A 24,200-nucleotide genomic window follows, 5' to 3' on the forward strand; every position below is an offset into this window, starting at 1 on the left:
TCCTCCACCTTCTGCTAGAGCAGGGGTCGGCAACCCGTGGCTCTTCAGCCTCCTTGTGGCTCCCTTTGCCAAGATTGGCGTATTTTGTGAATTCTGATGGGCTTTTTTAAGTTGAAGTTGTTTTTTATATTTTTTTACACAAATACGGGAATCGCTCAAAAAGGCTCACAGAATTAAGTGTTTAAATTATTTCAGAGTAGGCCTACATATGCACTCTGCGATTCTGTTGCATTTTGTTGGAACTAGTAGGGGTGTCATGAGACGACATGATACACAAGATTGGGACAAGTCGAGTGTGGGGGCAAGTCAAAGTCAGTCAAAGTGTGGGGGCAAATGCAGCAAATACACGATCCCCCCATTTTTTGTATTTCATCCTTGGGACTTCTAATACTGTGTGTTGAAAAGAGCGCAGGGCCCTGGAGTGGTGATGGACAGTTAAAAGCTAAGCCAAGTATGCTGGAGCAAGCCTATGAATGGCCTTGAACGCAAATAAAAGGACTTTAAAATGTATTCTAGACTGTACCGGGAGCCAATGGAGAGAAAGATGGACAGGGCAATTAGGATTGCGGTTCCATTTTGGTTTGAGTCGGAGCTTGTGAAACAGATTAATGACGTTAACCAAGGCACTGCTGTATTTACTGATCTGGCACAGTGTGGATGCGCAGTTTTTCAACCCGGCAAAAAATAAAAATTAAAAAAAATCCCAGGAACATTTTTGTGTGGAAAGGGGCTTAATATCCTCCTGAAACCATGAACCATAAGCACTACATCAGAGCAAATGTGTGATGCTATGTTGAAATGAAGCATGCTAAGTCATTAGACCGGGTGACAGTTGTTGATTTAGCAACTAAATACATGATTAAAAACAAAGACCAGAGACAACGATGCAAGCATGGTGGCTGTCACAGAATTCGCCCCCTTTGAGATGGAGACCCCCCATGTATTTCCACTGCCTCCTGCTTTGTCTTCTATCTAGCTTCCACCACCCCTTATTTCCCTACCCCCTCCAGCCCTCCCTTCTGCATTTCCCCAAAACAGCAGCTGATGATGGGCTTCAAACGAACACAAAGCAACATTAGGGATGATTTTACCCCCCTTTTCATCTTTTTTTAACACCGATGTTGTTCAGGTGGAAGCTGTGCTTGTGTGTGCAGAAGCAGCCCCCACAGCAGGCGAGGGGAAGGGAAAACCGTAAGCGTGAGCAATGTTGTTTCCCCCACCCTTCTTTCTTCTTTGCACATATACCCCACCTCCTGCTCATGCTCCTCCACTACCACGGCCATCAGGATCCGTTCTCCCTCCCTCTTTCTCTCTCCATCATTCTGCTTGGTTATGCAATGCACAGTCCTCCCACAGTGTCTAACTAGTGTTGAAGACCCACCGTAACGTGAAGATCCCCAGCACGGCGGCTACCTCTCTGATCCATGGAATCTTTTGGCTTTTTGTCCTCCTCTGGAATATGAGCAACCAGACCTGGCTATTTCAGAGACATTCACGTTGTTAGCTAAAGGACTTGGAGACCTGCACGCCTCACAGACATGAGCAGGAGAGTTTATTGACAAGATTATTCCTAGAGGAACCCCAAGCAGGCAAGATGGAAGCGACAGAACAAGCGGGGTGTGCCAATCTACCAACAAAATGAGGAGGGAGTTGGGAGAATTGTGTGGAGTTGAGACCAATCAGTGAGGGAGGGAATGGGAAGAGAGGCGGGGGGACAAAAAGGTGTTAGTCCTGATTTTTTAAGCAAGGGCTGGTAAACAATGTTTAGAAATACAGACGTGGCAGGGTCCGACTGAAGGAACATCCCAGGGGACTTTGGACTTTACTGGTGGCACTATAAACTGGACGAAACGGCAATGTGGCTTTCCATGGGAGTACAGTGACACCTTCATTCCATTCCTTCCTTTACTGTTGACCAATCACTGAGATTACATATTGAGATGCTCCCCCCCTTCACCTGCAAGTCTCCACTTGTAGTGCACCCTTACATCCAAGGTGTTGCTATGAGGATGCATGGTGAAACACAATGTACCACCTTAGGGTAAGACGCTTGATTATTACTTTTTAAAATCCCGCCTGATTGTCTCCCTATATTTTATACCATCTTCTTCCATGAGTGGATTAGTTTTAGGAATCTCTCCATTCACAAATACTCCCATTTTCCTTTTTGTGAACATGTTTCTCTCACGATGTGCATTTCCTTTATCACTGTCTGACGATGTGACTGATGCTCAACAACGACGCGGAGCACCTGGGGTATTGAATCATTTACAGCACGCCAAAGTGAGTGGGCGGATGTGAAGGGCTCTAATGGCAGCAGTTAATCACGCTTCTTTTGACAGACGTGGCTGCCCTTAAGCGTGACCGCCGCTCATTTTCACAATTTCATCGCAGATCATCCGGGGTTGATGCTGGCACAAAGTCAGCTGTTGTGAGGGACCTCAGCTGCTACCTGTGGTATAAACCATGGTGTCTGGCCCCATTGTGCTCAGCCGCTGTTTGGTGAAAGGACCGTGATCCAAAAACGCTTTTGTCCAAAAGAATGTCAAGTTATTAGGGTCATCGGCATTTCAGTTCGTGGCCAATTCAGTTGCTATAACTGAGAGAGATGTTTATTATTTCTTTTGTTTCCAGATACGAATCACCTTGGCAGGTTAGGTGAGCTGCAGGATCATGGGCACCACGGTTATCACCCTTGATGATGTGCGAGCACTGGAGCTCAAAGAGGAGCAGGAGGAGTCCATCTTGGCCATGCTAGGCATCGTCGGCACATTCCTCAACCTCTTTGTAATTGTTTTCGTATACATCTACACCACACTGTAGTGCACACACAGAAGACAACCGCAGCCATCAAAAGGACAAGGACAAGACAACTGGGAAAGTAAAACCTTTTGGCGAAGTGTGACATGAAGGTCATTACCAGTGAGATGGACGCAATGTGTCAAGGTTATGGTCACAGTTACGAGCTGGAAAGATAACGAAGGGCTGGGAAAAGCAGCATGAACGAGGTACTGCTGGAACCATGACGAACATGAGAAGAACATAACAAGGACTGACCAACTGCCACTCTAACCCATTTTTTAATGACTGCTGATGATACAGTATTTCATCATATCATATAAAAAATGTTTTATTATCTAACACGCATGGAAATGTCGGAAAGGGTATCTGCAGGCATTTCTGACATCATTTCGGTTGTGTTGTTTCACATTTCAAACATAGATCACTGGTATATAAGTGGATGCGGATAAGCTTCAAGTTACTGTTCCCTCCTGAAGAACCACTCCTAGGGATGTCCCATCTACAGTTTTTGGCTTCCAATCCAATCCTTTTTTTTTTTTTTTTTTTTTTTTTAAATAAGCTTTTGTTACAAACATGAATTTGTGGAATTGAATCTGGTTAGGAAAATAGCTGAATTTTAGCATTGCTGAATTTACTTTTTTATTCCACAGCAAGGCCAACAACATTTTTTGGCTTTTGGAACAAACCTCTGTGAGTCAGGTCCCTAATCCAATAAAAGATCCAATAAAAGATAAAATTGGAAAAAAATGGGTGTGCAAAGTACTTTTAGGGTAGGACCAATCATTGGACATGATTATACTGTAGATCCACTTGTGGTGTGATTTACAAGATATGACTTTTTTTTTTTTTTAACAAACTCTTCAATGCAACAGTAATTTATTGACTGCAACGGCCCCCAGTATAAACAACCTAAACAACCAGCGGTGAGAGCGGCACAGCAGTCTGGGCACAATGAGGGGGAACTAGCGCTGGAGCTACGGAGCCCAATATCCAACGTGAAACTAACTTCACCACGGTCCACCACGGACATGTCTGCATGGTGGTGTTGCCTTTTCTTCTTGCGGGTGGCGCGAGTCGAGTGGCAACCAGCTTTGAGGCTCATTACCACACATGGCAAGTTGGGAGTGTGGCCCAGAGTTACCAACGTGATACGGCAACTGGATCGGCCCGATCTCGTAGTGGCAGCCGATATTAACCGACCATCAAAATACAGCAAGTCAGCAACCGACCCCGATCCTGAAGATGGGATCGGAGCATCCCTAGTCACCACCTAAGAACACCCACAAGCAGCAGCTTTAACATTAAACCAGCCAAGCCAATACAAATTTTACAGAGATAACTTTCATCCGTTAACGGCCATTAAAAATAAATTGTATCGGTCAATAGTGTCAGGGGAAAAAAATACATTTTATTTTAATAAACCTCCCATAAAATTGATGGACTCTTTTTTGTAAGTGCGTAAAACTCAGGATAAAATACTTGGCCCAAAGGAAATGAATCATTTGATCCGCTGCTGACTTTGGAAGTTTACCTCCTATTCAGACATGATCCATGCAGGTTTTTTTTTTATGGTTGGTTTACTTTAACAGAGAGACAGAATATCAAAATCCAGAAAAAAAATAAAATAAAGGTTATATATTAAATTGTACTGGATTGAGTGAAATAAGGGTTAACCAGTAAGCATTCTGATCATTCTAAATGGAACAAATACGGTCGATTGCCTTCACCTGGTTTGGTAAGCATGATTGTGAGAAAGGTGAGTGAGCAGCCCACAATGACAAGGGAGGAGCTGGTTGATGATGTCAAGGGAGTTGGGAGCACAGTCAGCAAGAAAAGCATTAGTAAGACACTTTGCTGCCATGGATTGAGATCCTGCATTGGCATTGCATTGGCATTGCATTGGCGTCTCACGTCACGGCTGAAGGCGGAGGAGAAGCGGAGACTATAGACCATATGTGTTAAACTCATGCCCTGGAGGGCTGAGACGCTACAGGTTTTCTCTCCAAGCAGTTTCTTCAGCAGGTGATTTAATTGATGAGCTCCCTCCCTCAAACTGAAGGTGTTGATCATTAAAATCACCTGCTTTAGTGACTGGCTGGAAAGAAAACCTGCAGTGTCTCGGCCTTCCATGGCACCAGTTTGACACCCCGCTCTAGACAAAGAAATTGTTGCTAAACGCGGAGGTACCTCTGTAATATGGAAGTAGTTTGGTTGTGATAGACACTTGGAGTAGCCGAGCGACTCAAACATATATTAGCCTTACACAACCAGCGACTGGACTTCAAAGTCGTCCTGTCTCCAGACAAGCTTTCTTTTATCTACTGTTGCTCGATTGTCTCCTTTAGTATTTCAGATAGCTCCTTCACCATTCGCTCTTGGAAGATCATCGGTGAATTGCTTGGTTTCTTCAAATCCTGAAACTCTTCCTGTGTTCGCGTCAGTTAGCTTAGCTTGCAACAACCTCGTGTTCGACAAAAAACAAGCTGAGGGTATTAGCAAGCAATCCTGTCATTGTGGTCAGGAAAACTGTCGAAATAGTCCAAAACTCAGACAAGAGCCTGGAGATCAGGCGGTAGTCTTCCATTCCCTTCAACTGGAGGTGAATTCCTCCAACAATTCAAAATGTTTGGCTTTGGAATGTACGATTCCTGTTTGGGCAGATATATTTCATTGCCCGTTATTGTTCAGAATTTACAAATATCACACAAAAAGCATTTTGAATCATGGGCCAATATGTACAAAGTAGCTGAGCGACTCAACCATATGTTAACTCACGGTCCACTACATAACCAGGACTGGACTTTCAAGTTGTCCTGTGTCCAGACAAGTTTTTTTTCCCCAGAGGAACACGCAGGTGAAAACATGGCAAGTGAGTTTCTCCAGGAATGGAAACAAGTGTGTGTAACTACTGACAGAGGCACTTGCGTTGGACACTCTACACCAAGGGTGGGCACACTTTTTGGCTAGTGGGCCGCATTGAGTTAAAAAAATTGGTTTGGGGGCCAGACTATATACTTGATACATGCACACTATTTTACGCTTATAACTGTAACGGCCCACCTAGAATTATTTGTCTTATTTTATCTTTAAATCACACAGTTAAATCATACAGGATTGAAGGACCTTCTACAACCCTGTCCAGCTCTCCTGGAGTAACTACCTGTCTCCTGGAATCTCCTCCATGCGTCCAGGTACCGCAGTGATGCCCTGGTCCAGATCTGGGAGGAGATCCCCCAGGACACCATCCGTAGTCTCATTAGGAGCATGCCCCCACGTTGTCAGGCATGCGTACAAGCACGTGGGGGCCACACAAACTACTGAGAATCATTTTGAGTTGCTACAATGACATTTTAGCTAAATGGACCAGTGTGCTGCACCATTTTTTCACTTTCATTTTTGGGGTGTCTTTGATTTCCCCCCTCTATAGGGTGATCATTTTCATTTCTATCAAATGATGTGGCATCATTTTGTTACTAACACATCACCCACTTATTATCAGGAAAGATATTCAACATCATTTTTCCCCCAGTTTAGATCTGATGTGTTTTCCAAGTGTTCCTCTCATTTTTTTGAGCAGTATACTTTGAAAACAACTGGCGGGCCGGATTCAAACGCTCGGTGGGCCGCATTTGGCCCCCAGGCCATAGTTTGCCTATCACTGCTCTACACAGTGCCATAGGTAGGCTTACTTTTAATTTCATTATTTTTACTGATATGGGTTAAGGTTTGTAGCGTTTCATACCAGACTCATACCAGTCGCCATATCATGATACATGCTGAAGTCCATATCACCCAACCCTAGTTAAGCTAACACCCGTTGACGTCACGTTAACAGACGCCTATTTAGCATATTGTTCTCTTGCCTTTCAAGATGAAATGTCTGTTGTTGGTGTCTGATTACTTGTACATTTCCCCTCAAAATGCGACTTACTGTGTACTGCATATAGTCCAGTGCGACTTTTATGCTTTCTTTCCTTCTTCATTGTGCATTTCTGACTGGTACAACTTCAAGTCAGCTGTAATTTCAATTGACAGTGCGCTCATTTAAAAATGCTCAGATAAGCTAAATATTAAGGAAGTGACACTCAACCGGTATTAGCAAGAAATAGGAGGTTAGCTCCGTGTGACAGAACGAGGAACGGAATGTCTCCCAAAAAGCTGCGCCACGACACAAATGACAAATGCAAAGCAATGTCCAAGGCCAATTTCACGTTGACTCCATTACAGTCTGTGGATGTTTTTTTCTTCAAGATAATAACAACAATAATATGAAATCATGACTTCTTCTTATGCCGCTTCAAGTGGGGAACACTGAAATGGGATTTGTGTGTCTGGTAGCATTCCAGTCCTCAGATGACAAGGGATTGTGGATCTTTTCTTCCAGGTTTGGGCCAATATTTACAAAATTGTTCTTAAAGCCTTGAACTATTTTGTCCACATTGTTGTTGCATTTTTCATTACGGGCAACCTGTTTGTAAAGAGCCATTATTGATCATGTTTATCTCATTCAATGCCAAAGACATATTTATACGCTTTTATAACCCCGAACACCCGATTCCAACAACGCATTTATACATCTTGTACGTTTATTTGCAGAAGAGGCTAAAAGAGGTGATGACGTAAAACCACGAATGCATTTCACTTCAGAGCAATGTCAAGGTGCCACTAGGTGGCAGAAGTGCATTTGATAAGAGCACAGCAAAGATCATGTGGACGGAAGAATCACACATGACAGGAAGGAGGAAGTAGGAGAGCGTGGAGGAGTGTAGCTTGCAGAAGGTTATGCATTATAGAGAAATGTTAACGCATGCAAGCACACACAGTTTAGTTCCATGTATGGCTGGGATTTTATTGTCTGGTGTTTTACTATCGCATTCTTTCCGACACACCCGTAAGCTCCTCTGTATCGTGTCCAGGGTTTATCTTTGTTCTTTTGGTTTTTAGTGACTTTTAGGGCCTCGAATGGACAGTGTTGTCATATACAGTCGTCCCTCGCATCAAACATTGCTGTGATAGCTGACATATTTTCTTGTACTTTGTATTTAGGATTCCTCCTCAACTCTTTGTACTTCCACTTGATGGGTTCCTTCTGTCGATGTACTTCAGTTCATACCCTTCCCGCTTTCTCAGAATGCTTCACCAGTGCTGTTTGGTATTTCCTGCTGAACTCTGTGACGACGACCACAGGTGTGGTGTCGGTGTCGATGTTTTGCACAAGGTGGCCATCTGTTCATCTGCTGAGGCAAGGTCCCATTCCACCTTGGGTTTAATTCGCAGCCCCGTCACAATCACATCATTCATGCTTGTGCTTTGCTCCAACTCATCCATTCTTTGGCAATATGATCTGATCCTTCTCTTCATTCTTCTCTGAGAGCTAACATTTTTTTTTCCTTCTGATTTACCACCTCACTTGGCGTAGCATGGGATCTTCCTCCTTCAGTTCCGCTATGGACGTCTGATGGAGGTTATGTCACCAAAGCCTTGCCCTGTTTATCACTATTTTTATCCATCTCTCTCACAACTCTAAATTCCCTTTTCGTAGATTGAAGAACCTTTCTCTCGTCTACTGTTCGTCTCTCGTCTATTTTGGTATTCACATAGCTCCTTCACCATTAGTTCTTGGAAGATCGATCAATTCCTGTCTCATCCCTGGTTTCTCGGAGTCTGTGTCCTGAAGCTCTTCCTGTGTTAGCGTCAGTTAGCTTAGCTTGCAACAACCTTGCGTCGGACAATAATCAAGCCGAGGTTATCAGCAAGCAATCCCGTAATTGTGGTCAAGATCTGTGGTCAGGAGAAGTGCCGAAATAGTCCAAAACTCAGACAAGAGCCTTGAGATCAGGCAGTACAGTAGTCTTCCATTCCCTTTAAGTGGAGGTGAATTCCTCCAATGTTTCAAAACGTTTGGCTTTGGAATTTATGATTCCTGCTTGAGCAAAAGTATTTCATTGCCCGTTATTGTCCAATCTGTATTCAGAATTTACAAATATCGCACCAAAAGAGTTTTGAATCAAGGACCGGTGTGTACAAATAGGTCATGGAACAACGACTCCAATGATAGCCAAATAAGTAAGACCTAGAAATGATGTGATGACATAGCATGCACGTCCTTCAACAGCGCTCTTCTCTCCTCTCTGGATACAGCAAAGACTGTGGCAGAACCATTTCTTTCTTTCTAACGGCTCACACACGATTGGAAGAGGGCTCTCCGTTTTTCATTACAGGGAGCTCTCTGTGACATTTATCGACAGCCCCGAGCTCCAGGGAAACAGGCTGCGACGCTGAAGACGTTGAGACAGCCACCGGCTTTTATCTGAATGCATCATGATGTCAATCTGGCACATGCAGTGGCATTTCATTTCAAATAAGTCATTATCACCGAGGCCATGCCGTCACCAAAGAGGCACTCGATTCCATAAAAGTAGCTGGAGTCACGTTTTCTAACAACGGCTAATGACGACACAGACATTCTGGTACATTTGAATGATCGGACAACACCATTCAGAAATGTGACAGGAGCCTACCGGAGTCGTTCCGCAGGTAGGAGGACATGGCGGGGATGAGACAGGACTGGCTCAGCAGCTCCTGCAGCACCGCCGGGAGTGCCGAGCTGTTGTGGGTTCTGCTCTCTGGCGACGGTGCACCACAACTGTGGAAGCTGCTGGAACCTGCTGGGTTAATGTAGCTCGCCAAGACCTACAAAACAAAGCAAAGCAACATAGATGTACGTGGAGACAACAGAGAAGAAGAGATGGCATCCAAGGTATAGTCTACCCAGCCCTACATATGCCAGCTTTATATAACACTACATGTAAAGAAGTACACATGAAAACATTTCAATCATGCTACTTGAGGATGTACTACTTAAATCAGGGGTGTCCAAAGTGCAGCACAGGGGACACTTGTGGCCCGTGGCTGTTTTTTTATTGGCCTGAGGCACGTTATAAAAATATAATTTAACACAAAAACTTGAAAATCATTTCACTAGAATAAAGGCAAAACACTGTATTAAAAAGAAAAAGTCGTAACTTTACGAGAATAACTTTGTAATATTATGAGGGAAAATAATGTCATTTAGTAGCATAAAGTTGAAATATTGAAGAAAATAAAAAAGCTGTAATATGAGAAAAACAAAACAACCAATAAAGTTGTCATTTTTGGTGTATTTGGTTGTGCAAAAAGGTTACAAGAATAAAGTTATAATGTGAAATATGATATATTAATATTATATTTAATATGAAAGAACATTTAGAACGATTAAGAAAAAAGTTGGAATATTTTGAAAATTAAGGAAAAACAACAGCAACTAGAAAAGTACTTGGAGAGCGCAGACCTCCGCCAAGCGCCACACAAGATTAGTCCTACAGTTATTTGATGTACGTATTTACATTCCTTTACCATGAAAACATCGTTAGCAATTGGATTCCTAATGATATCAATAGTGGTTAGCATGTTGGCCAACACAGTAACAGTCTGGAGATGGGGAAGAGCTGGGTTCGATTCTCCCCTCGGGCATTTCTGTGTGGAGTTTGCATGTTCTCCCCGTGTGCGCGTGGGTTTTTTGCTCCTACATTCCAAAAACATGCAGGTTAGGTTAATTGGCGACTCTAAATTGTCCGTAGGTATGAATGTGAGTGTGAATGGTTGTTTGTCTATATGTGCCCTGCCATTGGCTGGCCACCAGGGTGTACCCCGCCTGTCGCCCGAAGTCAGCTGGGATAGGCTCCACAAAAATAGCATTTTCCGTAATGACGGTTTTCTTCTGGATGTAGCTCATAGCTTTTGGAGACAGTGTGCCCTCTCTCCATCGCGGTTCACTTTTTGTGGATTTTCTTAAATGCAATTTCACGGCAAAAGAACGCTGGTACAGGGCAAGCCTGAACCTTTAAGAAGAACTGCACTGTGGGAAGTTGAGTGTTGCAGTCTTCTGTGTCGTGGTCATGGCGAGCTAGCAAACGGCTAGCTACGAGGTAAACACCAGCCAACCGTGAGACTCTGAATCCTGCACGGTCACAAGCCCTTCCCCCCAACAAAACCCACAAGGCCTACGAAACGCTCTGCCTCCAAATGGCATAAGAAGCCAGCCAGACCCCTGGACCGAAGGAAGGCAGAAGCTACACGGCTGGAACAAATGAATCCTTTTTCATGTTCGAGTCTCCCAAAGTGTAGAATAAAAGCAGAAAAAGTGGCTAGATTTATCGATGGTTGCGTTTTTGAAAAAGACAATCTAGAGGAGTCTGAATACTGGCTTGACATGGCAACTAAGTTGGCAACAATGATTATTCCTTAGAAGAGGCAGCGCTACGATGCAATCTATTCAAGATTCAAGAGTTTTATTGTCATATGCACAGTAAAACAGGTAGTTATACTATGCAATGAAACTCTAATTCTGTTCATTCTCCCAAAAAATAAAGAAAATACAAGAAAATGAATAAGAACAGAAGAAAGATGAATACCAATAAATTAAACAACAACAACAGAAGAGACAGACAGACAGACAGACAGACAGAGTTATGAGCAGATTTGGAACAACAAGCTACAGACCGTCCCATTAAAATGGCTTTATGAGGCAGGGCGACCTGATAGCGACCACAAATAAATGAAAGTATGGGAAACACTGGATGGGGGTTGTCGTGGACTTCCACTTGCGTGCATTCTTCACAAAGACGCTAAGATAACACCTCAGGTTGTTGCCTCCGTCAAGTTTATTCAGGTTGTCACGTCCTGATCAGGACAGACAAGACGATGGCGGTTGCATGCGTGAATTAGCGTGGGGGAGTGCACAGACAGGCACATAGCTTGTTCATGTGGAGCAAGCCGGCCCCGTGCTCTGACTCGGACACACACGCCCAGAGGTTAAGGCAGCAACCTTAATGCCAATAAGCTGCTGCTGTCCCACCATTGGGCTAATGGCTGTCCCATTTAACACAAAAAATGGTCAGCCACCGCACTTCTGCACAGAAACATCGACCCTGCAAACTGTGCAGAATGTGTGATATTCACTTTTGGTACAGTTGGTGCCATGCACCGTGATACTCGTATAGTGTCATTGCTCGGTCTGACTTTGGGTACCCGCGATGCTGCACTGTGCCGCTTCCAAAGCCACCTTAACATTACACACTCACACAGTAACTAGCTCTACTTTTCACAATTTGATTGACAAACTCGACTATTTCATATCCACACAAAAACATAACAATCCGGGAGATCGTTAACACAAGTCGGGATGCCGGACGGCAGGGTTCATTTCTGGAAGTCTTCCTGAACAGCTAAAAAAAGGGGCTCTTGTTGGAATTCATTCATGAATGTGAGCGTGAATGCTTGTCTGTCTATATGTGCCCTGGCATTGGCTGGCCTCTCACCCATACGTCAGCTGGGATAGGCTCCAGCATACCCCCACGACTATAATGAGGATAAGCGGCATAGAAAAAGGAATGGATACATACTATGAAAAATAAAGGTGTGGAAACATTATGTTACAAGAATGAAATAAAAAATAATATGGGAATAAAGTTAGACAAGAAAATGTACAAGAAGAAAGTTGAAGCAGATGGAAAATAAAATTTAAAAAAACAGCACAATGAAATGGAAAAAAAGCTGTAATTTTACAAGAATAAAGTCAAAATACCAACGGGGAAAAAATTGTATATCAAACAAGAAAAATGTTGCAATTTTATGAAAATAAACTCAAAATATTCTGAGGAAAAAGTAGCATAGAGTTGAAATATTAAAGACGAAAAAAAATAACAGAACAAAGACAAAAAATAAGGTTGAAGAAGAAGTTATAAAATATGGGAATAAAGTACAGTCAAACCTGTCTTAGCGGCCACCTTTATAGCGGCCACTGAAAAATGCCCCGCAGAAAATGTACATGTTATAGACCCTGTGTATAGCAGTCACCTGTCCAACGCAGCCAGCGGCCACCCATTTTGTCTCCCTTGGTCAATATCTGACTGCATATAGCGGCCAAATTACCAACTCAAGTAGAAGCTTCATGCACGAAAAAGTTTTGTTTTTCAATCAATGAAGCCGTCGTGTGTAGACTTTAATTACTGAGTCCTAGCTCAGTCACAATCATTCACAAGATCCACACAAACTGTCAGTTGTTCCACATAAAAAAGCCGTCTTCTTTTGAGCTTGCTATTTCCTGGTCAAACATGTAACTTTAAGAGCATTTGCACCAAAACATTACCGAAAAGTAGGCTGGGAACAGGACGTGCTCCCAGCGACGCTACAATAAAAAAAAACATACGCTAGCATGCATGCGGCAGCGGGAGCAAAACTGAGTTGGGTTGTACTTAATTGAAGTATTTTAGAATGTACTCACGTTATTTTTCATCAATCCTCATCCACAAATCCATCAAAGTCCTCATCTTCTGTATTCGACACAAACAAAGCCGTCTTCTTTTCCGTTCGCTACTAGTCTGTTAACTTGTCAGTGTTATTCAGCTCCGAAGCAAAGAAGGAAACTTCTCCTGTTGCTTCTGCCAACTTTATTTATTGAACGCGGCCACCAGACAGCAGCTCAGAACACACACACATCTCTCAGCATCGTCTCTCCTTCCTGCTTGCCCACAAGGCAAAGGTTAAACAAGCCCCACTACATAGCTGTCCAGCCAATGCCTGTAAGAAATGACACCGTTTATTTCCTGGTGTGCACTGGTCAATACTGTAATGCCGCTTGTTGTGGGGAAGGAGAGACTCACGTCGCCGATGCACTTTAATGGCTTTATTAACAGCGGAGAACACTGCAGGACTTTACATCCACGCCAACATAAACACACTTCCCAACTCTCTCCAAACTCACAGCTAGCACTGAGCCTAGCTCTCCTGCTCGGGACGCCCACCGTCACTTCCCGTCACTTCCCGATGAACTAAAGCTGTAATGACACTCTGCCGTATAAAAAGTAAAATATTAAAAACAAGCGTAAGACATTACTAGCACAGCTTTGTTCTGTGGGTCGTGGATAACAACAAGCCTAGTAGTGCTGTACAACTTTTATCCGCAGTCACACAGTGCCCTCTACTGGTCAACATTATTATTATTATTTTTTCCCTTTTTTTTCCTCTACTGGTCAACATTCAAACTGGACGCCAACCTGTCAGGCCAGCTGAGGCCACCTGTCTATAGCGGCCACTTTTGCAGTCTCCCTCTAGTGGCCGCTATAGACAAGTTTGACTGTAAAATAATTATGGGACTAAAGTCATTTCAAAAAGAAAGAAATTATTTAAGAACAAATTGAAATATTTGGGGGGAAAAAAACAGCAAAGATTGAAGTTGACACTAATAATAGGCTTTTCATCTACATGACAAAGCTTAGATGAAATACAGTATACACAGTCGAAGTTGTTAGCATGTCTGCATGTGTTGCTTTACTAAATATCACAGTGGCAAAGTTGCATCCTTTCATTTTTCACTTTGAAGCCCTCACTGGAAAAACCTTTGGCCACCTGATTTAGCCAATAACAGCGGTGTGTTCCGCCATTTTCAGCGGATAGCAAATCTGTACTGCGAAACAAGCTGTACGCTGACCACTCCAAAGTCTATCAGAGGTTAATTTGTATAATATTGTCCCTTGAGAAGCTACCCCATGATGAACTTGGATAGTTTTGTACTCGATACCATTCTTCAAACATGCAAAAGTTGCCACAGAGCAAATGTCCTAACGGTACTGCAACAAAATGCTGTGACAATTCACACAGGACAACAAAGCGTAAGGTTGCAACAACCACAAGAGCTAATTTCCTACTCAGTGACCCTTATGCGGACGTGTGCCAGCGTGCTTTGGCTCAGGGCTGACGTCACACAATGGATCTGCATGCCATCGTTGGCGTACTCACCTGCAAGAGACACGTGACGTGCTCTTCTTCAAGTCTCTGCTTCGTGAGAGCCTGCTCAACATCCCATCCTGATGCTGTGGATCCAGTGCCAAAACCAGTTCCTTTGGCCCAGTACAGCTGCTGGTCCTCACTGGTCCCTCCACCGTGACAACTTGACATCTGCGGCTAGAAAGACAGACATCGGATATTGGAAGGAAGAAAATGCACTGATGTGAACAGCTGCCTTAGCCAGCTTATCATGGTAGGAACACCCCCAAGACAACACAACATGCTTATGGAGACTACTACGCCAGGGGGGTCCCAAAGTGAGGCCCAGAGGTCACTTGTGGACCGTGGAAAATTAGTAAAACATCATTTAAAAAGAAATGGAAAAATCAGCAGTAATTTGACAAGAATAAAGTCCAAATATTAAAAGAAAAAAGTTGCAACCTAATAAAAAAAATTTAAAAATATTTACGAGAATTACATATGAGGAAATGTTAGTAGCATAAGGTTGAAATATTAAAGAATGAAGTCGTAATGTTATGACAAACAAAAAAAAAAAACAAAAAAAAAAAACAACAAATAAAATTAGGGGAAAATTTGATTAGAAAAAAAGCTGAAAAGTCAGAATTACAAAAAAAAAATGGAAAAAGTTGAAATTGTCTGGAAAATTAAAAAAACAAACAGCAGAAATACAAAAAACAGCTGTAATTTTTACAAGAATAACAAAGTTGTAGTACTGAAATATAAAAAAAGAAAAACTTATTTTTTTAAGTCATCATGTTCTGAAAAACAACAGGATGAGACGGGATGACAAGGTTGTCTTTGTTAACTTGCATATACATGCAGTTTCATTATGAGTCACCTTCCTGGTTCTTGCTTGAGACCGCTCGGACTTAGCTAGACTTTGGTTGATGGTTGATCGCTCTCTCCGGCGCTGGCATGACAACCGCTCCAACAAGACTCGTTAAGCTTACTGCTTGGCTCAGATAGTTATTTCACAGTTGATGGCCCTGGTAAAAGGACTGGACCGAACACTACTATAAATGCCGTCCCTGATCCTTCTAAAGCTAAATGAAGACAGCCAAAAGTCTTTGGCTCTCATTGAAGTCATCTGCCTGATGAGCCGCCATAAATCCACGGGCAACCAAGCAAACATAACACTTCTTGCAGAGGAATGGCATGCAGGTTCATAAAGGTGTTTATATACTGTAGCTACCTCTGACACATTGCTGTTGGCATTGGGGTACCGGGGGGCATGGTGGCTGAGAGCGGACAGGCAGGCCAAGATGAGGTGTATGGCACCGATCTCCAGAGCCATGCGACGTAGCAGCACACCATCATCGGTGGTCAGAGGAGTGCTGCTGAACAACGCACGCAGAACATGGAAGGGCAGCGTGGGCAACACGTTGGCTGACGGAGATTGCAGGATGTGACCTGGGACAATAGAAAAGGCACATACACTATTTAAACGTGCGCAGCAAGAAGCTACCGTTTTACATGTCCGGGTTCAATCCTTGAAGGCACCAAAAGCGAAACACGCCGCCACTGAGAGGAGAAGGAACGTTTGTGTGTGGCAGTATTTCCCCGGGGGCTAAACAGTGACCTGAAAAAAACGGTGAAAGTTGGCAAAAACATTTCGGCAGCTAGCTGGGTTAGCTTCGTTTAGCACAGCACGCTAGTGCGTCTGCGTGTGTGTGACTCAGCCTGTATGAGTGTGTTCACACCGGGTTGTGTTTTACCGCCGCCGACAGGCATGTTTATTCTTGCACCCACTTCCTCTTCTCCGCCAACAGACACAACACACATCTGGCCTTCAAAGTAAGAGCGCCGTTCGCCACGTACGTACTAACTTTGTAAAGAAAACAAGGATGTAATATCCTACATTAATAACGCAATTGGAATCGCATGGGTGACTACGTGTTACAGTTTGGGATTACAGTTTGTTGAGGATTTTGTGCAGACGATGACATGCCATGAGAAAGGTTAGCTAAGCTACATCCTTTTTGAAATACAAAATCAGCCAATGATGTATTTAATCAATAAATGTCAGGGTTTTTGCATTTAATTAATGGACATTTTATTTACTGTCACAAAAGTACACACTCTGTGCTGATAAAAAGGTAAAAAATATAAGGGATATGATAGGGACCTACACTTACGTTCTTTGAATCATCAAGTCGGAGCTTCCACAGTAACAGAAAGAGTAAATGATGTAAAAAAAAAAAAAAAAATGCACGTGAAATGATTGATAACTTACTGCCCTCTCCATCATCTGTCACGCCAAGCACCAGGCGCAGCAGACACTGAGCGTGTTTCCTCTCCTTCAGCAGCACTTCGGCGTAGCCCGGCAGGCGCAGGAAGAGGCCGAATGCTGCCAAGGAATGGGCCGGGATGGGTGACATCGTCTGCACCGAGGAGGAAGACGAGGACGACGTCTGCGACTGCTGCTTGTTTATGGGTGGCGGCTCGGTAGCGATGGACTCGGGCGCCTCGTACACAAGCTCTCCCGACTGCTCAATGGTGACCCACTCAAACTGATCCGTGTCCTTGGGCTTCTCCTGTGTCGCCGAGGGCACCACCGGGGCGCTGACCTGCGGCCAAGCATTGGAGAGAAGCGGCATCTTGTTAAAAAACGGCACGTGAAACGACAAAGGAGAACAGGCGACGCAAATCTCACCTGCTGGATGACGTCAGGATACAGCATGGGGAGCCTCTCTGCAATCAGCGCCAGGCCGCCCATTCCAGCAAACACCTGCAGCGGTGATTGGATGGGGTGCGTCTCAAGCAGGGACTCGTCCGTCGCAGCGTCAAGACATTCTTCGCCGGGTGTCATGGGCTCATCTTCCGGGCAGCTGCTCAGCATGTCAGAGTGATCCACTGCGCAGAGAGAAAAGAGAGAACCTGTTGAATTGTAACTTACTGCTGTTCACCAGTTGTCATTCATTTTGAACCAATAACAAGTGTACACTCCTTCCTCGCTGCTTCGTGCTTCCAATTTTGCGGCTTCACTCTATCATGGTTTTCAAAAAATATTTGTGTCAATCGATTAATATATTTCATTGTGATTAATTGGATGATCCTCTGATGATTGGATGATTAATTGGATGATAAGGAACTCTCCCAATGCCAACACATGAGTCTATATTATGTCCTATTTAGGTCTTATTTTCTCTTATGTCTACTATATTGGGTAATAGATGTGTATAGGTGCCTATAGGGGTGTTAATTAGAGGGCTCTAATAAGGTAAAAAAAAAAAACATATTTAGAAGGATGTAAACAGGTTTTCTATGCTGTAATTACAAACACGTTCTATTTATAAATATGGACTCCAACTTTATGGAAATTCACTTATCACAGTCGGTCTGGTACTTATTAACCGCAATAAATGAGGGATTACCGAATTTAGTTTGTGGACCAGTGGCACATCGTAGAAATATATATTTTTTTTAAACGGTAAAAATAGAGCAAAAAGACATACTGTCATTAAATGAAACCAATAAGTAAGAACAGAAAGATTTGTCTTGAAATACATGGATAGAAAATGACATGCACGTGCGTCATGACCAATTATGCATATTACATGACGATGTCATCTAGACCCCTGGCCACCACCACCACCACCACCACCACCACCTGTGGGAAACACTGATCACAGTATGAATGGTTTCATGGAAGTCCGCTTAAATTTGTACTTTGTGCTGTCAAAAAGTACAGTTGGGATTGTTTTTTTTGCTCCACACAGACACTTTTTTGTCACCTTTTTCAGTACGTAACCGTTTGAAGGAGTCAGTCTTGGACAGGCCGGGGTCTGAAATGACCTTGGAGCCCAGTCTAACGGTGAGGTTGATGGACTGGTACCCCTGCGGCATCTTGCGGTCGTACAGTAGAGTCAGCAGCTGGGCCAGAGTCATCTCAGGTGAGAGGGGTTGACCTACGGAGGAGAACGTAGCAAACCAGTTAAGAACCGATACATGTCATGTGATGCAGCATGTTAGCCTGGTGCGTGATCGTGTCCTACCTGGAAGCAGCTTGTGGTAAAAGTGGAAGACAGGCACGCTGATGGTTTTGGCAGATGGGTCGACTGATGACGCCGTCAACTTGTCACTCATCACCCGACCCCTTCTTGACGGAGGTCTGGGAGGCGTCGATAGAGCTCGCTTCGACTGTGACTTCAAACCTAAGACAAAATGATTACCATCTCAACGTGGAAATACATTTTGGGGCCGGGGTGTGGGACCGAATTGAGTACCAGAGGCCATAACCACACTGTAGTTGTCCTGGAAGCCACTGTCTGCCTTCATCTTCTCCTTCTCCTCGTGATTCTTCTTCTCCTTGTCCTCCTTCTGTTCACTGATCAGCTTGGCTGTAATGCTGGGTGTGTCTGAATAGACAAAGATATCAAAAATCAATGGTACTTTAAATGCAGTCACAACTATGAAATTGTGAGCACATTCATCAATGTGCCTGTTTTTACCACAAGGTAAAAGTCTATGAGGACCAGGCATTTTTAGTTGACAGGAGCCAATCATGAGCTATGAAAAAACTCACCACGAGCTTGTCAATCGCAGGAGATCATAACTCAATGTAACAGTTTGACTCACTGTTTCATTTTACAAACATCATTAAAGTCATCACTCAGCAACTTGGAATATACATTAAATGTACCAATACCAGTTTAAAATAAACAGCAGCTATTTTAACATCTACCCATAATGCATTACTGCCAGAAGAGCTGTTCATTGGAGGACAAGCAACACAGATGGATGGCGCTGCAGTGCTGCCTCTGTCCATCAGAGAAAGCCATAGGAGTGCAGAGCACAGAGCCCAGAGGGAGGCTGCCGTCATTGCAGCACCCCAATGAATGCGTTGCTCAGAGGCAATGCCTTATTGGAAAACCTTAAAATGTTGGGGTTTTTTTTCATTTTAAACTTGTATCGGTACAAGTTTGTATATTTCTGAGGTATACCTTTGGAGTTAAGTTGCTGTATGATGAACTTAGTGTTCTCATAAGATGATGCTGAGTCAGACGTCTGACAGATGTTATACTGTTACATCATATGTTATACTGTATAATGATGTCCTGCGATTTCCAATGGGTCGACAAGTGACAAGTGTGAGTGCACTGATAGCTTGTGATTGGCTCCTGCCAAAGAAAAAGCTGCTGCTTCCTCACTGACTCATTAGCGTCACAGTATTTAAACAATTTGTAATAGTTCTGAAGTAAAGGAGATGTCACGAGATTAGAATTTTGCCATAAATTAGCCGCACCGCCACATAAGCCGCAGGGTTCAAAGTTTAAGAAAAAAGCAGCGGATTATACACCAGAACTTGCGGTACAGTGAAACCTGGGTTAGCGTCTGCCCCCGTTAGCGTGTTTTTGGGTCGCAATGTCGCAAATTTATGCCACAACTTTGCCTCAGTTTGCGTTCACTCTCTGATAAGCGTACAATACGGCACACGTCTAACTGTGTTATTAATACACTGCGTGAGCCCAACTGTGTTCTTAATGCATTTTTATCATGAGTCTATATTATGTCTTATTTTCTCTTATTATGTCTACTATATTGGGTAATAGGAGTATAAAGGTGTTATTTCATGTCTAGAGGTCGCTAATACCATTACAAAGCCTATTTAGAAGGCGGTAAACACGTTTTCCATGTCTTATTTTCTCTTACGTCTGCTATATTGGGGAATAGGAGTGTAAAGGTGACTATAGGGGTGTTATTTCATGTCTAGAAGGTTCTTTTAGTGTTCAAATCTGTATGTAGAATGTTTAAAAAAACACAACAGAGTGAGGGTGCGATGCAGTGAGGGATGACTGTATACTTTTACACAGTTCATCTCTGAGCTAAATGACATGAATGTCATGTATCACAGCCAAACCCCCCGTAGGCACTAGGTGGCGCAGTGTCACATGATGGAACACGATGCATTTTCGCCTCCATGAAACATACCAGACACGCGGTCCAGGACTTCAGCCAGCGTGGTGGAGATGGGTAAATGCAGCGTGCGGTATTTGTGGCCTGCCCCGTACATGGGATGTTGAATCATGTGGCTGGTAGCATTGATGCGTCCTTTGTATAACTGAAACAAGAGGATACTATATAGTCATTCTTACATTGGATATGATACCGTGATTGGATCACTTTGACACACAGATACCTTGGTCATCTTATGCCAGTATTCAAAACCATAAAGGCTCTATTGCGCATTTATGTCATGAGATTTGGATGTTTATTGGCTGTGTTGGTAGGTAATGTGTCCGTAAAAATAGAATCATATATTAAACAGATGACCATGTTATGTGCAATCCCATCTTCAAGTGTGCAGGAACAAATGCATTCATGAAATACAACGAAATCATAATAAATGTTGGCTTTGGCTGATAAAATCATGACATGCTTGGACTAAGAACGGTGGGATCCCTGAGAGCAATTACAGTACAGTTATACCGCCTCCTTGTGGTCTCTGATGGCTATTACGTGGAATAAAAAAAACATTCTTTACGACCATATGTCAGGGGTGTCCAAACTTTTTCCAGATATGCTATCCTTAAATAATCTTTGTTATCCTTAGTCCCATCATATTTTGACATTTACTCGAATAATATTTTCATGTTATTCCTGTAATATTACAACATTTTCCCCAACCTCATTTTCCAAAAATGACAACTGTATTCGTAGTTTTGCTTGTTTATCACTTTCAAAAAATATGATGTAATTTTTCGTTAATATTTCAACTCTATGCTGCTAAAATAATTTTTTTGTATATTATATATTATTTTGATAGTTTATTCTCATAAAATTGTGACTTTTTTTACTTAATATTTTAACATTATTCCTGTAATATTACAGCTGGTTTTTCATTTCTGCTGCTGCTGTTTTTTTTCCCCAAAATACTTGTTTTTTTTCTTTTTTAAATTCTGACTTTATTGCCATAATATTTGATCTTATTCTCAGAATATAACTAATTTTTAATTTTAATTTTAATAGAACTATTTGTTGTTTTGGCTCTCATAACGTTGGAAAATAAAGATTTTATTTTTATTATGTTATTTTTCACAATATTATGTCATCCTTGTACAATTATTTTTTCTAATTAGATTACATTTTCCTCTTCAGATTTTGACTTTATTCTTGTAAAAGTACTGTGGATTTTTTCCATTTTTGCTGCTGTGATGTTTGTCTTTTTAGTTTTCTTGTTAAATAATATTTTTAGATAAAAAAAAAAAAAAGCAGGCCCAAAATGGCCCTCGGGACGCAGTTTGCACACCCCTGAATGATAGTTATTTGCTGTATATTAGAGGGAAGAGCTGCTGCCAGTATCGGTATGGGTAATGAAGTGCTGCACGATTTCGGTATATCGGATAAATAAAAAGCCAATATCAAGCATCTGTAACACATAAAAAACAATAGTAAAGCACATTATTATTTTTTTAAGACATGAAATTAGTAATTCAGGTGGTCTAATATATTTGTACGTATAAAATGCAAAAGTCTTGTGGTGTAAACTTGGAACCCGTGCAAGGAAGCACAAATGGGCACATGCAAACAGCTTTTCCAAAATGCAGGCTTAGATCCAAATGAGGAGGCCACGTACCGGGCAGGGAGACTGCAGGAAGACTGTGACTTTCTCATCCTCCAGCATGAGCTGCAGGAAGAGCCTTCTTATGAAGCCGGAGATGTTTCCAGAGATGGGGACGTTTCCTCGCTGTGGCGCTGACTGAAAGAGCTCACACAGAACCTGAAGGAAAAACATACACCGCAATCAATATTTTTGGAAAAGTAATCAGTACGTGCACAGTGGATCACATTTAAGTCCACGCACCTTGGACTGGCTAAATGAGTCCACATAGGTGGTTGTCTGCAAAACACATTGACTTGTGACTTGTGAAGAGGAATGGCTGATAATAAAGGATGTTTGTTTGTTGCCATGCTTTTCCTCCATTAGTGCATGATCTCATTTAGATTCTTGCGTTTCCTGATGATATTTTATACTCTTATCTTATCTGGAGATGTCCCGATCCACATTGTTGGGCTTCCGATCCGATCCAATTTTTTTTTTTAACAGTCTTGCGGATCCGATCCTTTATTTATTTATTTATTTATTTATTATTGAATAGGCTTTTGTTACAAACATGAACTTGTGGAATTGAATATGGTTATGAAAATAGCTCATCAAAGCATTCAAAAGAATGCAAGCAAGGTATTGCTGAATGTACTTTTTTATTCCACAGCATGAGCAACAATATTGTTTGGCTTTTGGAACAAACCTCTGTGAGTCAGCTCCCTAATCCAATAAAAGAGCCAATAAAAGTCCATCCAATAAAAGATAAAATTGGGGAAAAAATGGGTGTGTAAAATACTTTTAGGGTTGGACTAATCATTTGACATGGTTATAGATCCATTTGTGGTGCGATTTACGATATATATGACTTTTTTTTGTTTTTTAACAAACTCTTCAGCGTAACAATTTATTGATGGTCCCTAGTATAAAGAACCAGCAGTTAGAGCAGCACTTCCCATGGGAGCAGTGGTATCAACTTTGCTCTTTTATTCCCTATTTTTTGCTGTTTTTATTTTGTTTTCTTCTTAAATAATCTTTATGAATTTTCTTCTTGTGATATGACATCATTCCAATAATATTAAAACTTTTTCCCCAAGCCTAATTTTCCAAAAATTACAAACTTCATTTTGTTTCTCTTAATATTGCAACTTTAAAAAGAATATTTGTCTTTAATACTTTAACACTATCGTACTGAACTAACATTATTTTCCTCAGAATATTATGAGATTATTCTCTTCAAATTGCACATTTCTGCTGGGGTTTTTTTTTCATTTTCTAACTATTTAAATGTTATTCGTGTGAATGTTCTACTCATAATTATGACTTGATTCTACGGGTGTCCCGAGACGCTCATGAGACCACACACAAGATTGGGTCGACGCGAACGAGACAAGAACAGTGAAAAAAATCTATAAAAAAATATGACGATATACTGCAATCTATTAATGTAATTTCTACTACGTCACACTCTTCTGCACTCTGTGTGTATGCTAGCGGCCCCGCCTCCACCCACCAAGACAAAGACTGTGTGACTGACAAAAGGGCTCACTTTGTTCATGCTGTTGTTCTATGGGACAAATGTGCCAATGAACAGAGTGAACTCTCTTCCTGCCTGTTTGGAGGCGGGGGACGAGGAAAGCAAACACGCATGCACGTGGCAATACATTGAGGCCAGCAAAATGATCCACTTCATTTTCATGAATGTGTGATTCATTGATTTATGTATTGCCATTCCAGTCCTGGTGCCTACAAGACTTTTTTCTGAACAAGAAATCATGTCACGTTTTAATCTCGCGAGATCTTGTGAAACCCGTACTTAATTCCCACCATATTTTGACTTCATTCTGGTAACTTTTGACGCAACCTAACACACCAACTTTACAATGTTATAGTTGTTTTGTTTGTCATAATTTTATGACTTCAAAAACACATTTTTCTGAAATTTTTTCTTTAATATTTCAACTTTATGCTACTAAAATGACATTATTTTTCCTCATAATATAACAAC

General features: G+C 42.2%; 1 protein-coding gene and 1 long non-coding RNA gene across 2 annotated transcripts in view; one reads left to right on the forward strand and one right to left on the reverse strand.

Annotated features, from left to right (window-relative positions):
• The window catches only part of birc6 (baculoviral IAP repeat containing 6), a 122,509-nt gene that overhangs the window by 28,289 nt on the left and 70,020 nt on the right, over positions 1-24,200 (reverse strand). Inside the window, exons 55-64 of the mRNA XM_054796633.1 lie at positions 22,226-22,369; positions 20,581-20,710; positions 18,876-19,007; positions 18,645-18,803; positions 18,384-18,557; positions 17,303-17,502; positions 16,883-17,216; positions 15,842-16,059; positions 14,641-14,805; positions 9,324-9,495 (exon numbers count right to left, since the gene is read on the reverse strand). Of these exons, the coding sequence (XP_054652608.1) occupies positions 9,324-9,495; positions 14,641-14,805; positions 15,842-16,059; positions 16,883-17,216; positions 17,303-17,502; positions 18,384-18,557; positions 18,645-18,803; positions 18,876-19,007; positions 20,581-20,710; positions 22,226-22,369 (1,828 nt within the window). The remainder of the gene's footprint in view (positions 1-9,323; positions 9,496-14,640; positions 14,806-15,841; positions 16,060-16,882; positions 17,217-17,302; positions 17,503-18,383; positions 18,558-18,644; positions 18,804-18,875; positions 19,008-20,580; positions 20,711-22,225; positions 22,370-24,200) is intronic.
• Positions 1,327-3,648, forward strand: LOC129192513 (uncharacterized). The gene is made up of 2 exons (XR_008573433.1): positions 1,327-2,041; positions 2,635-3,648. It is a non-coding gene; the product is annotated as an uncharacterized LOC129192513 (long non-coding RNA).

This window comes from Dunckerocampus dactyliophorus, chromosome 13, assembly GCF_027744805.1.
Source record: "Dunckerocampus dactyliophorus isolate RoL2022-P2 chromosome 13, RoL_Ddac_1.1, whole genome shotgun sequence".
Taxonomy (NCBI): domain Eukaryota; kingdom Metazoa; phylum Chordata; class Actinopteri; order Syngnathiformes; family Syngnathidae; genus Dunckerocampus; species Dunckerocampus dactyliophorus.